General features: G+C 45.6%; 2 protein-coding genes across 20 annotated transcripts in view; one reads left to right on the top strand and one right to left on the bottom strand.

The window, feature by feature from the left end:
• The window catches only part of PRORP (protein only RNase P catalytic subunit), a 154660-nt gene extending 142617 nt beyond the window's left edge, over positions 1-12043 (bottom strand). For 3 of the 16 annotated variants that reach the window (XM_070053740.1, XM_008269497.4, XM_070053743.1), the window contains exons 1-5: positions 11906-12043; positions 11561-11678; positions 9971-11313; positions 8188-8235; positions 6498-6630 (exon numbers count right to left, since the gene is read on the bottom strand). In XM_070053740.1, coding sequence (XP_069909841.1) covers positions 6498-6630; positions 8188-8235; positions 9971-10959 — 1170 coding nt within the window. In that variant the 5' untranslated portion in view covers positions 10960-11313; positions 11561-11678; positions 11906-12043. Of the gene's footprint in view, positions 1-6497; positions 6631-8187; positions 8236-8892; positions 8938-9970; positions 11314-11519; positions 11679-11905 lie in introns of those variants that run through there. The other 13 variants (XM_070053738.1, XM_002717946.5, XM_070053741.1 and 10 more) reach the window with 9 other exon arrangements.
• A 7-nt stretch (positions 12044-12050) lies between these two features.
• Positions 12051-15479, top strand: part of PPP2R3C (protein phosphatase 2 regulatory subunit B''gamma) — a 40969-nt gene continuing 37540 nt past the window's right edge. For 2 of the 4 annotated variants that reach the window (XM_002718140.5, XM_017348262.3), the window contains exons 1-2: positions 12051-12247; positions 13478-13605. In XM_002718140.5, coding sequence (XP_002718186.2) covers positions 12190-12247; positions 13478-13605 — 186 coding nt within the window. In that variant the 5' untranslated portion in view covers positions 12051-12189. The remainder of the gene's footprint in view (positions 12248-13477; positions 13606-15479) is intronic. The other 2 variants (XM_070053754.1, XM_008269502.4) reach the window with 2 other exon arrangements.

Consider the following 15479-nt stretch of genomic DNA (forward strand, 5'->3'; position numbering starts at 1 on the left):
TTACAAATGGAAACTTAAACAATATGGTTTAAAACTATACTTTGGGGGAGCCGGCGCCGTGGCTCACTAGGCTAATCCTCCGCCTTGCGGCGCCGGCACACCGGGTTCTAGTCCTGGTCGGGGCGCCGGATTCTGTCCCGGTTGCCCCTCTTCCAGGCCAGCTCTCTGCTGTGGCCCGGGAGTGCAGTGGAGGATGGCCCAAGTGCTTGGGCCCTGCACCCCTTGGGAGACCAGGAGAAGCACCTGGCTACTGGCTTCAGATCAACGTGGTGTGCCGGCCGCAGCGCACTGCCAGAGCAGCCATTGGGGGGTGAACCAACGGCAAAGGAAGACCTTTCTCTCTGTCTCTCTCTCTCACTGTCCACTCTGCCTGTCAAAAAAATTAACAACAACAACAACAAAAACACTATACTTTGGGGACAATGTTGTGATGCAGCAGGTTAGGCTGCCACTTATGATGCCAGCATCCCACATCAGTGCACCAGTTCCAGCCCTAGCTATAACTGATTCCAACCCAGCTCCCTGCTAATGTGTCTGAGAAACCAGAGGAAGATGGCCTAAGTGCTTGCGCATCTGCCACCCACGTAGGAAACCAGGACAGAGTTCCTGGCTCCTGGCTTTGGCCTGACCCAGCCCTGGCTGTTGTGGCCATTTAGGGAGTTAACTACTGAATGGAAGATCTTTCTCTCTCCTTCCCTTTCTTCTCTCTGTCACTCTGCCTTTCAAATAAATAAAAATAAAGACTATACTCTGCAGATAAATTTCTTTCTTAGATTTTTTTAAACCACTGAGCCCTCAATGTTTGCCATTTACCACAAGCTGTTTTTTAATCTGAGGGGAAACCCCCCCAGTTCATTTTAGAAATAAGATCTTCAAACCCAGAAAAGAATGTAGAAGGTTCTGGAGACTGATGAAGAGCTCAGTTCACACCTTTCTTAGTTTGCAGCTGCCATCAATATTTGGATCCAAAGTACAAAAAACAAAACAAACCTGTATTAGATCAGTTCTCACAATAACATTTCATTTGGGTCACATGTCTTGTCCTAAATCTGTATTTAGATAAACACCAGAAGGCCTCTCCTCTGTCAATTAACTAAAGAGATATAATCAAGCAGGACTAATGGCTTATTTAAGCTTTACCCTAAAACTGAATTAAATATACCACAGGCAATTTGCCTTCCTCCTTTTCTTTTTCCAAAACAGAATCCCAAGCAGCTATTAAAGCTTTATTTAAAAAGTCCTAAATCACAGGATTGTAGGGGATGGTTATTGACATTAATGGCTTATCAAAATGAATGGATGATGGTGGATTGTTATATTCTTTATCGCTATCTTTTTTTAAAGATTTATTTATTTGAGAGACAGTTACACACAGAGAGAGGAAGAGACAGAGAGGTCTTCCATTCACTAGTTCACTCCCCAAATGGCCACAATGGCTGGAGCAGGGCTGATCTGAAACCAGGAGCCAGGAGCTCCTTGGAGTCTCCCACATGGATGCAGGAGCCCAAGTACTTGGGCCATCTTCCACTGCTTTCCTAAGCCATTAGCAAAGAGCTGGATTGGAAGTGGAGCAGCCAGGATTCAAACTGGTGCTTATATGGGATGCTGGCAGTGAAAGGTGGAGGCTTAACCTACTATGCCATAGCATTGGCCCGTATAGCTATCTTTTTTGAATTTTTAAAATAATAAATGCCTATTATTCTCATCTTCAGGAAAAAACCTAATTTCATTTTAGAACATAAAATAAATTGAAGAACTAAGAAGTCTCAATAAAAAATAAATAGTAGGTATTAAACAGAAGATATGTTGTACTATATGACACTGCCTTTTTTTTTTTTTAAATGTGATATAGTTTTTTGTTTTTTGTTTTTTTTAAGATCTATTTATTGAGGGGCCGGCGCTGTGGCTCACTTGGTTAATCCTCTGCCTGTGGCGCCGGTGTCCTGTATGGGCGCCAGGTTCTAGTCCCAGTTGTTCCTCTTCTAGTCCAGCTTTCTCCTGTGGCCCGGAAGGGCAGTGGAGGATGGCCCAAGTGCTTGGACTCCTGCACCCACACGGGAGACCAGGAAGAAGCACCTGGCTCCTAGCTTCGGATTGGAGCAGCATTGGCTGTAGCAGCCATTTGCAGGGTGAACCAACGGAAGGAAGACCTTTCTCTCTCTCTCTCTCACTATCTATATCTCTACCTGTCAAATTAAAAAAATATATATTTATTTATTTGAAAGGTGGAGTTACAGAGAGGCAGAGGCAGAGAGACAGAGAAAGAGAGAGGAAGATCTTCCATCTGCTGGTTCACTTCCCAGATGGCCACAACAGCTAGAGCAAAGCCAATCTGAAGCCAGGAGCCATGAGCTTCTTCTGGGTCTCCCATGCAGGCCTAAATACTTCATCCATCCTCTACTGCTTTCCCAGGCCATAGCAGAGACCTGGATCAGAAGAGAAGTAGCCGGGACTGGAACTGGCACCCACACGTGATGCTGGCACTGAAGATGACGGCTTTACCTGCTATACCACAGCGCCGGCCCCATCTTTGTTTTAATTTCCTTTGTTATTACATTTGTGTAATAAAATCACAGGCAATAAATTTCCCTTAGGACTTTTAAAATAGGGCCCAATGCTATGGCATTGTAGGTTAAGCTACCAGTTGCAGCACCAGCATCCCATATGGGTGCCAGTTTAAGAGCCAGCTGCTTTGCTTCCAATCCAGCTCTCTGCTAATGGCCTGTGAAAGCAGTGGAGAATGGCCCAAGCACTTGGGCTCCTGCAACCACGTGGGAGACCCAGAATAAGCTCCTGGCTTTCTATTGGCCCAGCTCTGGCTAATGTGGCCATCTGGGGAATGAACCAGCAGGTAGATCTCTCTCTCTCTCTTTCTCCCTGTCTCTGTCCGCAACTCTGCCTCTCATATAATTAAAGAAAAAACATTTTTAAATATGAAGGAAAAGCTGAATACTTCCTAAAACTACGTGTAGTTCAAGGGCCCCTGGGCATCCCCAAGACTGTTTCAGGAGATCTGTAAGTATAAAACTATTTTCATAACACTAAGATGTTACAGGTCCTTTTCACTCTCATTTCTTCACAAGTATACAGTGGAGTTTGGGTATAGTATCAAAAAATAATAATTGCAATTATCTGAAAATGCCATATATTTATCTAAATGAGCCAACAAAATACTTTTCCAACTATATCTCCCATGAACCTCTAATTTATTTACATGTTTCAACTAAGACTATGCACCAAAACTGACCACAGAAAGCAGATATGAAAAGCAAGCTGCTGACCGTGCTCATCAAGATGGCACGGAAAGATAAGGAGGAAACCCCTGCTCCTTTCAAAGCCAAACACAAAGCTAAGGTTTAGAGGCCAAAAAGGAAGTGGTGAAAGGCATCCATGGCCACAAAAAAACAGAAGATGCCCAAGTTACCCAGGTTTTGGCAGCACAAGACACTTCAGCTCCAAAGGAAGCACAAATATCCTCAAAAAGTGCCCCTAGAGCAAACAAGCTGGACCAATATGCCATCATCAAGCTGCGCTTGATCAGCCACTGTGCCACAACACCGGCCCCTTTTTTTATTTACTTACTGACTGACGTATTTGTTTATTTAATTTGAAAGAGAGGGGGAAAAGGAAAAGGAAGGGAAGGAGGAGGGGGAGGGGGAGGAGAAGAGGGAGACAGATAACTCCCACCCACCAGTTCACACTCTAAATGCCTGCAACAGCTGGAGTTAGGCCAGGCCAAAGTCAGGAGTTCAGAACACAATCCAGATCTCCCATGTGGGTGACAGGAACCCAAGCACCAGAGCCATCACTGTTACCTCTCAGGGTGTACATTAGGGGGAAGCTGAAACTGAAAACAGAGCCTGGATGTCCCAAAGGGTGAATTTTTGGTTTTGTTTTGTTTACTTATTTATTTGAAAGGCAGAGTTACATAGTTACACAGAGACAGAAGGAGAGACAGAGAGGAAAAGCCTTCATATGCTGGTTCACTCCACAATGGCCAAGGCTGGGTCAGGCTGAAGCCAGAAGCCAGGAACTTCCTCCCTGTCTCCCACTTGGATGGTAGGGGCCCAAGCCCTTGGGCCATCTTCCACTGCTTTCCCAAGTGCATCAGCAGGGAGCTCCATCAAAGGGGAGCAGCCAGGAATCGAACCAGTGCCCAAAGGAATGCCAGCACTGCAGGCAGAGGCTGGCTTAACACAGCTGCACCAAAGGAGGCTGGCTACAAGCACCTGCCACTTCAGAATCAATTTCTAATACAGAAATTATAAACAGATATAACCCTATGTAAAACAAAAATTCACCAGTGTCCTCAATTTTTAAGATAAAAGTTTTGAGACCACAAATTTTAAGACCTCCTGTACTAAAGTATTTCTTACTCTATAAGAAAAATATAATTTTACAAAAGAGTGCTTACTTCTTAAAAAATTAAAGGTGTTTAAAAGTGAATTTATAATTTGCAGGACAAATGATTATAGAATTTGCTTAAAAATAATCTGAGGGGTAAAGGACAAATGGGTGGAAGGCTATATGTTAATAATTACTGAATTGGAGTCCATTATACCAGGCTCTCTACTTTCACATATGCTTGAAATTTTCCCTTGTAAGATTAAAGAATCAAATTCTGGGGCTGGCATTGTGGAATAGTAGGCTAAGCCTCTGCCTGTGGTGCAGGCATCCCAAATAGGTGCCAGTTCATGTCCAGCCTGTTCCTCTTCCAATCCAGCTCTCTGCTACAGCCTGGGAAAGCAGTAGAAGATGGCCCAATGATTGAGCCTCTGCACCCACGTGGGACACCCGGAAGAAGCTCCTGGCTCCTGGCTTCATATCGGCCCAACTCCGGCCATTGCAACCATATGGGGGGAAACCAGCAGATGGAAGATCTTTCTCTCTGTCTCGCCCTTTCTCTGCCTCTCTCATCTTCTGTAACTCTGCCTCTCAAATAAATAAATGAAATCTTAAAAAAAAAAAGAATCAAATTCTTATCTGTGAAGTTGAATAAGAAAAAAAAGTGGGGCTGCAAATGTTATTACTAAAAATGAAGGAAAATAAGAACAAAAAGCTATTCACACAGTTCCCAATTCACTTTTTTGATCTTAATCAATGCCCAGTTAGTTTCATGCAGTTAAACAAATGGACACATATTGTTTAAAGTTTTGCTTTATTCATTTAAAATTAACATACACAGCTCTTATCTTTACCCACTATCAGTAACCTGACCAAAAAATAGCACTGATAGTTTCCACTTTAATATTAAAAGCTCACTAAATCTTTTAACTGGATTGATCTGGCCATAACCTAAAGTGATTTTTTTCTATGTTACACTATTGCCATCTGCTGGCCCTGTTGTCTAAGTACAGTAAACTTTTTTTTTTTTTTTTTTTGACAGGCAGAGTGGACAGTGAGAGAGAGAGAGAGAAAGGTCTTCCTTTTGCCGTTGGTTCACCCTCCAATGGCCGGCGCGGTCGGCGCGCTACGGCTGGCGCACCACGCTGATCCGATGGCAGGAGCCAGGTACTTCTCCTGCTCTCCCATGGGGTGCAGGGCCCAAGGACTTGGGCCATCCTCCACTGCACTCCCTGGCCACAGCAGAGAGCTGGCCTGGAAGAGGGGCAACCGGGACAGAATCCGGTGCCCCGACCGGGACTAGAACCTGGTGTGCCGGCACCGCAAGGTGGAGGATTAGCCTAGTGAGCCGCGGCGCCGGCCAGTAAACTTTTAAAACAGAAGACTCTCACTTAACTGAGGTTTTCTCCCAAAATTATCTCACAGGGGAAAAAAAAAACTGTAAGTAAACAAAATTATAGAGATATATGTTGTGGCACAGTGGTTTAAGCTGCCATTTGGCATAAGTCCTGGCTGCTTTCTTTTGTTTTTTAAAGATTTATTTATTTATTTGAAAGAGTTACACAGAGAGAAAAGGAGAGGCAGAGAGAGACAAAGATCTTCCATCCACTGGTTCACTCCGCAGTTGGCCGCAATAGCCAGAGCTGTACCAATCTGAAGCCAGGAACCAGGAGTTTCCTCCAACTCTTCCCATGCAGGTGCAGGGGCCCAAGGACTTGGGCCATCTTCTACTGCTTTTCCAGGCCACAGCAGAAAGCTGGATCGGAAATGGAGCAGCCAGGACTTGAACCAGCACCCATATGGGATGCCAGCACTGCAGGTGGCAGCTTTACTCACTACGCCATAGCGACAGCCCCTGTCTTACTTCTGATTTTCTGTTAATGCATCCTGGGAGGCATGTCTCAAGTGCTTGGGTCCCTGTCCCAGAAAGATGGAGTTCCAGGCTCCTGGTTTCCACCTAGTTCAGCCCTGGCTTTTGTGGACATTTGGAGAATGAAAGCTTGCTCTCTCTCTCTCTTTGAAACACAGCCATGCCCACTCATTCTGTGTAGTGTCTGTAGCCAAAAAAAGCCTACAATATCTGACCTTCCATAGAAAAACTTGCCAATCCCTGCTCTACACAATCTAAGAACAACAAAACCCGTTAGACTCACCTGAGGTGTCGTCTTTCTATACTGATCACCTCCATCTATCACATCCCTCATGATTTTTGTCTTGAGGAATTCATATTCATCTGGACTCAGGTGAATAGACTCCATGGCTTTTCCACAGCCCAGACACTGACCACTGTAATTGTAATTGTTTATATTAAATAATGTACTGAAAAATATTTTTTCTAAAATGAATAACCCCAGGACATGAGGAAAACAAAAAGTAATAGTAATAATAACAAAAAAAGTAAAACTCTGAATCATCACATGCATCTAATTTTTTGAACTCAATAATATCACAAATTAGTGTGCTAGAAAACCCAAAAGAGTAGACTGCTGGGCGCCTGGATGAAAATTTTAAAGTAATCCCTAAAATACAAATTGGTCTCAAATTTCAAGGGAAAACATCGCTAAGACTTCACACAGGCTCATAGTACCTACAGGAAAAACATTCGAGTACTGCAAGGTCTCTTTAGGCAAAACACAGCTTTTTCCCCTCGGGAATTCTTTTTTTTTTTTTTTTAAGATTTTATTTATTTATTCAAGAAGTAGAGTTACAGACAGTGAGAGGGAGAGACAAAGAGAAAGGTCTTCTATCCGCTGGTTCACTCCCCAAATGGCCAAAGCAGCCAGAGCTGAGCTGATCCGAAATCAAGAGCTAGGAGCTTCTTCTAAGCACTTGGCCATCTTCCACTGCTTTCCCAGGCCATAGCAGAGAGCTGGATTGGAAGAGGGGCAGCCAGAACTAGAACCAGCACCTATATGGGATGTCGGTGCCACAGGCGGAGGATTAACCTATGTGCCACAGCCTGTGGGGAGCAACTCAGACTAGACTGTTACTGGAATTAAGACTTATTCTATACATCTGCTCTCCCACAATATGGCGCTGGGAGAGGAGTAAACAGCTTCTACACAGCTGCCTTTCACCAACTTGACAAGCTGTAGGAGCTGCTCCTGATTGGAGGAGAGCAGCATACTCGGCGTGTGGGTAGCAGAGTTGGGATTGGTGGAAGAGGACTATAAAGGAGGAGAGAGACAACATGCACCAGGAACACCTGAGGAACATCTGAGCAGCCCCCGAGAGAGCAGGCCGGCGGTGTGCCGCTCCCCCGCGGAAGTGGGGAAAGTGGCAGGGGGAACCGCCCTTCCACAGAGGTGGAAGGGACGGTAGCCAACCCGGGAAGAACCAGCAGCAAACCCGGGGAGGGCCGAGCAGACAAAAGAACAGCGCAGGGTCCTGTGTCGTTCCTCCACGAAGAGGGGGAGCGACATAATGGTGCCGTGACTCGGATAGGAAACCTAGCCAGGGTTTAGTGTCATTCCTCCACGATGAGGGGGAGCGACAACAGCCCTGGCCCCAAATTATAAACTCTTAACTAGAGTGTGGCCTAGTGGTTAGGATACCAGTTGGAACACTCATATCCCAAATCAAAGTGCATGGGTTTGAGTCCCAATTCCAGATTCCTGCTAATGCACACCCTAGGAGGCAGCAGGTGATGGCCCACTAACATGAGAAACCCTGGATTGAGTTTCCAGCTCCTGGTTTTTGCCTGGCCCAGCCCAGACCACTGTGGGCACTTAGGGAGTGAACCAGAAGATAAGGAGCTTTGTCAGCCTCCATCTTTCTGCCTCTCTGATCAACAAGAATAAATAACGTTTCTTAAAGAAAGGTAAACTAGATATTGGTTCTTACCTTTCCTGGATTGTGGTGAACTGTCCTTTCCATTGTTTTCCAGGAACACTACAAAAAAGTTCATAAAACCCAATCAGACATCATATTCAGAAACTCTGTGAGCAAAAGTTCTGAAAAGTTCAGGTTACTTCTCCGGCACATCTAATTACAGACTGGTTCCTACACTGTGATGGCGTGAGCAGCAGACAGTACTCTACCCTGGAGCTCCTGCTTTGCTTCTCCTTCTGCCACCCGCCCCTCATCTTCCTCAATACACCTTCACTACAGTTGTACAGAGAGAAGATGTCCTTAGCCAAGTAACCTTTAAACCAAACTCAACCCTAACCTTCTCCACAAAGCTGCTGGGGATTATTCGCAGTCACAGTAATGTTTCTTATTGTCTTATACAACACTGTAATTAAACTAGTGGTACTGTACTCCCCGTTAGGTTGGACATGTCATCCCAAAAGATCTTACATAACAAAACACTCCTGGTCCCCATCCTAATGGGATGTATTCAAAAACTTTAATTTATTTGCTCAACTTATCCTTTCCTCGGCCTCTAACATAAACAAGTGCTGCCCTCAGTTCCCATTGCTTCTTTCCCTCACCATTTCTTAATTCAGAACTTCATTATCTCTCACCTCACCTAATACCATACCCAAACAGATCTGTTTCCCATCTTAATTCTTCTCAATTTACTCTTCTCATTGTTACAGCAATTACCTCTCTAAAACTCCACTTCCAAACCAGCATTATTGCTAATAGTAAAATCCAAACTTCTTGGCACTCAAAGATTTTCAAACCTGTTTCCTCTTCTGTTGATACTCAACGACTAAGCATAATTGCTATTTCAAAGAGCTATCAACATAATATATGCTTTAAAAAAAATCAGAAGGAATGAAGGAATATTTAAGAAAGAGCCTAAGGCAAATTAACGATGAAGAAATGAGAGTAAGAGTGAAGCAACAAGTAGGTATGTAATCAGTTACACGAATAAAAGCAAAAGAAAACCAAAGAAGAGAGCTTTGGAAAGAGATCAACTACATGATGGGATAATCCAGAACTTCTAAAAACCCTAACGTGGCCCAAGAAATACTCCATCCAAATACTACAACTCTGATCCTTTTCTTACTGTTAAGTTTGGCAGGGTGGACGGCACTGTAGTGCAGCTGGTTAAGCTTCTGCCTGCAGCGCCAGCATCCCCTGTGGACAACGGTTCAAGTCCTGGCTGCTCCACTTCGGATCTAGCTCCCTGCCAATGTGCCTGGGAATGCAGCGGAAGATGGCCCAAGTGTTGAAGCCCTTCAGACACCTGGTAGACCGAGAGGAGGATTTTGGCTCCTGGACCAGTTCCAGCCATTGCAGCCATTTAGGGAGTGAACCAGGGAATGGAAGATCTCCCACCCCACCCCCTGTAACTCTGCCTTTCAAATAAAACAAATAAATCTTAAAAGAAAAAAATTTGGCCACAAGTACAATTTTTAAATCTCACATCATACCAGATATCTCAAACAAAACCAATGATTCTGGGGTGGGCATTTTGGTATAGCACTGAGACGCCTGCATCCCCTATCCAAGTGCCTGGGTCTGAGTCTCAGCCCTGGCCCAATTCCAGTTTCCTGCTAATGCACACCCTGGGAGACAGCAGGTGATGGCTCAAGTGTTCGGGCCTCTGCCACCCATGTGGGAGACCAGGGTTGAATTCCTGGCTCCTGGCTTCAGCCTGGGCCCACAATGGCTATTTACTATTGCATGTAGTTACTAAAATAAAGCCACACATATAAAGAAAAATCAAAATTACCTCTCAAACCATGTTTTTATACTATGTGCAAACGACTCCCCAGGATACAGCTGATTATTTCTTAGATACAAAAGAATGTCTAGTAGTTTCTTTGAATAGTGATCATCCTTTACATCTTTTCCAAAATCAAAGAAGGCTTGTAAAGTTTCCAACATAGGACTAACACCCTGATCCAGCAATTCCTGATACAAATTCCAGGCTGTAGTTACGTCTTGATGAAGGAGGGCTCCCTGGATACAGTCATTATAGTTCTTTTTTGAAGGGATCATGACTTTCTTAATGTTCTCTAATAGCAGCAAGGCCTCTCTCCATCTGTCAGAATGGATTAATCCTCGGATGAGAAGACTGTAACCCCCAGTCTCTAACCTCTTGTATCTGGCTTTCATGATTTCGTAGACGTCAATAACTTCTGACGTTTGCTGATGAATGACACAGAGATACAAATATTTCAGCAGTACACCATAGCCTACAATGCCATTGTTTTTTGCGGCCACCCATGCCAGTAGAGATTTAGCCACATCTACAGAGCTATGGCACTCAGCCATCTGAGAGCTGATCCAAATTTCAAAATTGGTCTTTCCTTTGAAATCTTCCTTAAGTTTATCCCACTCCTCTAAATTCAAAGGTTGTTTAGGAAGTTGAATAGTGCCCTTCACGGGAGGCATGGCCCGATCCTTGTTCGGAGGATTCCTCTGTGATCGCTTCTCAGCTGCTCCAGCTGCGAAAAGATGGGAAGACTCCAAAGGCACTTGCTTTTTATTGCCCTCATTTGCTTTCCAGAGATGTCTGCCCCTGGCAATCAGCGGGTTCATTGCTTTGGTGTTTTGTGGAGACATTGCTTTAAGAGAAAACCATCTATGGTCGTTCCTGATGCCAACGCAGTTTGTGAGAAAGAGGGAGATGTAAGAATGCCTTGGACGTAGCCCAGCGTATGGGTTGCTCTCCCAAAGTTTAGGAAAACTTCGAATGCCAGACATACAGAACGCCATCGTGCAACGGAATCAGCACCCGATGGGACGAGAGATGTTCATAACCCCCTACTTCCACAGCAAAATGAAGAAATGGAGGAGGTCGAGAGTGATGCGCCAACTTTTTAAAAGGAGATTTTCTGTTTCTTCTTTACACACAGATACGGGTCTGCTTTGGGGGCTATGTAGTAGCAACGAAGGCAGGTGAGCCCTCTCTATTAAGCGGCGACTTGGGGATATCCAACACTGGTCGTAAACCCTAATCCGGGGGTCGGGGCGGGGAGCTCCTGGTGCCTGTTAAAATCCAGCCCGTGAATCCGAGGGAAAAGCACAGGAGGTTCACAACTGTAAAAAAGGGCAGGATCCCATGGGAGCCTTGCGGGAAAGGAAGCATAAAGTTAAAACCGGGAATAGAAGCCCCCAACCCCACCAACAATAACGAGGGCGGCCAAAGCCACGGGCTCCCGCGCGGCATAGCAAATCTCCCGGGGCCGCAAACGCGTCAGATGAGGGAAAGAGGGGGAAGGGGACAGCCGAGCCTACAAGCGAGGTCCAGGAAAGGCGCCAATTTAACCGTGTACCTGTCAGCAGCCAATGAAGTTCACTTCATTGCACAACTCACCACAGCACTCACGCCTCAGCGGCCCACAAACGTGAAGCAAACTGCAGGGTCCACAATGCACCGCGCCAGCCACGGCCCGCGAGGCGTGCCCGAGCCGGACGCCCGCGTTTCCGCTCCGCTTAACCGCGAGAAAAAAAGATTTGGAAGCTTATAGTAGCAAAAGAGGGAGAAGACGGCTACTGAGGCGTCAAGCTTACTTAAAACAAAATTCAGGGCCTCAAGCTCAATTAAAATAAAATGCCAAAGTACTTCCCTCTAGCCGGAAACGGCAAAGGACTCTTGAGTCACGTGGGGCACACGCGCCAAAGGCCCACGATAAGGAAACAAAATCGTGGGCTCCCTTACCTTGGCCTTTAAAATCGAACTTGGTGAAACGTGGACGCTTCTTAAGCAGGATTATTTTCCATCTCTTTCATGTCTGCTTTTCCCAGTTAGAGATACGGCCCTATCCACCGCGACAGCTACAGGAGTTCCTGCCCCTTTAGCCAAGACTTCCGCCCATGTCAAAGATGGCGATTGGTAGGCCTTCCCAGCCTCTACGTAGCTTGAGGGCGTCTGACGTCAGCACTGATGGGGGGAGGAGCGGTTAATATACAGCAAATGCAGGCGCTGCTTCGCGGGAGTCAGCCATGGACTGGAAAGAAGTCCTTCGTCGGCGGTTAGCGACGCCCAACACCGGTCTAAACCGTGAGTTGGGGCAGGACCGCCCGCTGGGCTGGCGGGGGCGCGGGGTGGGGGGCGCCTAGACTCTGCGGCGGGCCGGGGTTGGGAGGCGTGCGGTGAGTTGGGAGGAGGAGCAAGTGCGAGCCGCACTTCGCGCTTCTGTAGCATCCCCGGACCCAGGAGGCGGAGTGGTGGTATGTGTTTCTGTGACCCGCAGAGGTTTCTCCCAAACTTCGCTAGGAAGGGCCTTCGGGAGCGAAGACCTTAGCCTGAGCACTTACTTACATGGTTGTGATCTGGACTGGCGGGCGGTGACTGAGAACCCTGGCTCCACCGGCTCTTCGACCCCACCGCGATCATTCATTGAGCCTGTAGCCTTTCTGTCACAGTCACTTCCTTCCTTTTCGTTTTAGCTGTAATAATCCGTTTTTCTTTGTCCCTTTCCCTTCCTTTACACTTGCTTGTTAACCAAGCTCGTGAAATCTTTCTTCTTCCACATTCGTTCTCCGGGCAGCTGAAAGTGGCTGGAGAAAAATCGAACCAGGATGAGTCGTCTCACTGTTGACCCAGATCCGCTAACCTAGAGCAGGTGTTTCGGGCACGTCTGCTGTGTTTCCTAGGGCATCCACTGTAATAACACCGAGTTCTTGTCACCTCCCAAACCTCCGTCCATCCTTTTCCCTTACTGTCGGCTTTCCCAGTCCATAGCAAAGAGCCGGATTGGAAGTGGAGCAGCTGGGACTTGAACCAGTGCCCATATGGGATGTTGGTGCTGCAGGCAGCAGCTTTACCTGCTATGCCACAGCACGGGTCCCCATGTTCAGTTTATAAGCACAATTATGAAGCCTTGTTGGCATTGCAGCTATGTTTTTCTAAAGATTGAGAGGGAGAGATAAAGGTCTTCCTTCCACTGGTTCACTCCCCAAATGGCCACAAGAACCAAAGTTGTGCCGATTCGAAGCCAGGAGCCGGGAGCTTCTTGACAGTCTCCCACGCAGGTGCAGGGGCCCAAGCACTTGGGCCATCTTCTGCCACTTTACCAGGCCATAGCAGAGAGTGGAATCAGAAGAAGAGCAGCCGGGACTAGAACCGGTGCCCATATGATATGCTGCACTGCAGGCAGCAGCTTTACCCGCTGTGACACAGTGCTGGCCCACATTGCAACTATTTTAAATGACCTGTAGTAGATAATGGACCTGATAAATAATATTCCTTTAAAAGTACTTTTCTCCCCTTCATTTGTTTTGTTACCAGGAAAAAAAAGTGAACAAGAATTAAAAGATGAAGAAATGGATTTGTTTACGAAATACTACTCCGAATGGAAAGGAGCTGGGAAAAACACAAATGAATTCTATAAGATCATTCCTCGGTTTTATTACAGGGTAAGTGATAGCTAAGCAGATGTTTTTCAGAATTTATAAATTAAATGTAATTTAAAATTTAAAATAATGTGGCCGGCGCCGCGGCTCACTAGGCTAATCCTCCGCCTAGCGGCGCCGGCACACCGGGTTCTAGTCCCGGTCGGGGCGCCGGATTCTGTCCCGGTTGTCCCTCTTCCAAGCCAGCCCTCTGCTGTGGCCAGGGAGTGCAGTGGGGGATGGCCCAGGTGCTTGGGCCCTGCACCGAAAGGGAGACCAGGAAAAGCACCTGGCTCCTGGCTCCTGCCATCGGATCAGCGCGGTGCGCCGGCCGCAGCGCGCCGGCCGCGGCGGCCATTGGAGGGCGAACCAACGGCAAAGGAAGACCTTTCTCTCTGTCTCTCTCTCTCACTGTCCACTCTGCCTGTCAAAAATAAATAAATAAATAAATAAATAAATAAATAAAATTTAAAATAATGTAATAAAATTTAAAATAAAATGTAATTAAAAATGGGATCAGAATTTTATATTTTAAAAGTAGTACTGTATTTGAAATATTGTATGTTATTTTATTCTTCTTGATCTTACACCTCTTATCAATTTGAATCCAGTGAAATCCTGAATTTTGATATAAATTGGTATAAGAACACAAAGTTATTCCTTGTACTTTTTTCTAAATCCTGGGATTTTTCTTAATTTTTATTGTGGAGGAGTGTAGTGTTATATTGTGTTATGTTGAGGTATGCAACACATTGTTATGAAGTGTAAAGGTTTTGCTTAAAATCTTTTGAAAGTAGACTGAAAATGGAAAACTCAGAGCTTCATAAGTTTCCTTATGTCAAAAGTGTAAAGAAGTCTTTGAGATTATAGACAAAACAGGAACACTAAGAAAGCTACCTGAAAGTGAAGTGCACTGAAAAGCATAAGACCTATTATTATATAGAATGTAGCCACTATAGAAAAGTCTCTTGAATCTAATTTTTTTATGATATTATTTGTTTATTTATTTAAAGGATGGAGTCACAAAGAGATGTTCCATTCTCTGGTTTACTCCCCAAATGCCCACAACAGCCAGAGCCAGGCCAGGCCAAAATCATTAGCCACGAATTCTCTCTGTGTCTCCCACATAAATGACAAGAATCCAAGCACTTGAGCCATTACCTGCTGCCTCTTAGGGTGTTAGCAAGAAGCTGGATTGGAAGTGGGGAGTGGGACTTCATTCCAGGCACTCCCATATGGGATATGAGCTCCTAAGTGGTGGCCTAACTGTCTATACCACAACACCCAACCCTATTGTCTTCTAAACCAGTTATACCATTATTTGGAAAAATATTAAAAATCTTGTCTAACTGGGGAGGTAAGGGAGGAGTGCTGTGCTGTAGCTGGTAAAGCCACAGCCTGCAGCACTGGCATCCCGTATGGTCACTGGTCCATGTCGCAACTGTTCCGTTTCTGATGGACCCCTGCCACCCACGTTGGAGACATGGAAGAAGCTCCTAGCTCCTGGCTTCAGCCTGGCCCATCCCCAGCTATTGTGGCCGTCTGGGGAGTAAGCCAACAGGTAGAAGATCTCTCTCTGTTTCTCCCTCTAAATCGTTCAAATAAGTAAATAAATCCTTTTTAAAAGATTGTCTAAAACACCCTTAAATAGCACTCTGACCTCAAAATTGGCCCTTAAGGCATTCAGATCTGGCTGAAAAGCCCATGAGAGCATTTCACACATGGAAAGCCAAGACACTGTGGCAAAAAATGAAAAATGGTCTACACGAAAGATCTCTGAGTGAGATCCCAGTGGAAAGAAGGAGCCTTCAAAGAAGGATGTACTTTGCTCTGAAGGGAGGAGAGAACTTCCACTTTGCTTATGGCCCTGTCTAAATACTGACCTGAGTTTGTGGACT

The sequence above is a fragment of the Oryctolagus cuniculus genome, chromosome 12 (genome assembly GCF_964237555.1).
Source record: "Oryctolagus cuniculus chromosome 12, mOryCun1.1, whole genome shotgun sequence".
NCBI lineage: Eukaryota > Metazoa > Chordata > Mammalia > Lagomorpha > Leporidae > Oryctolagus > Oryctolagus cuniculus.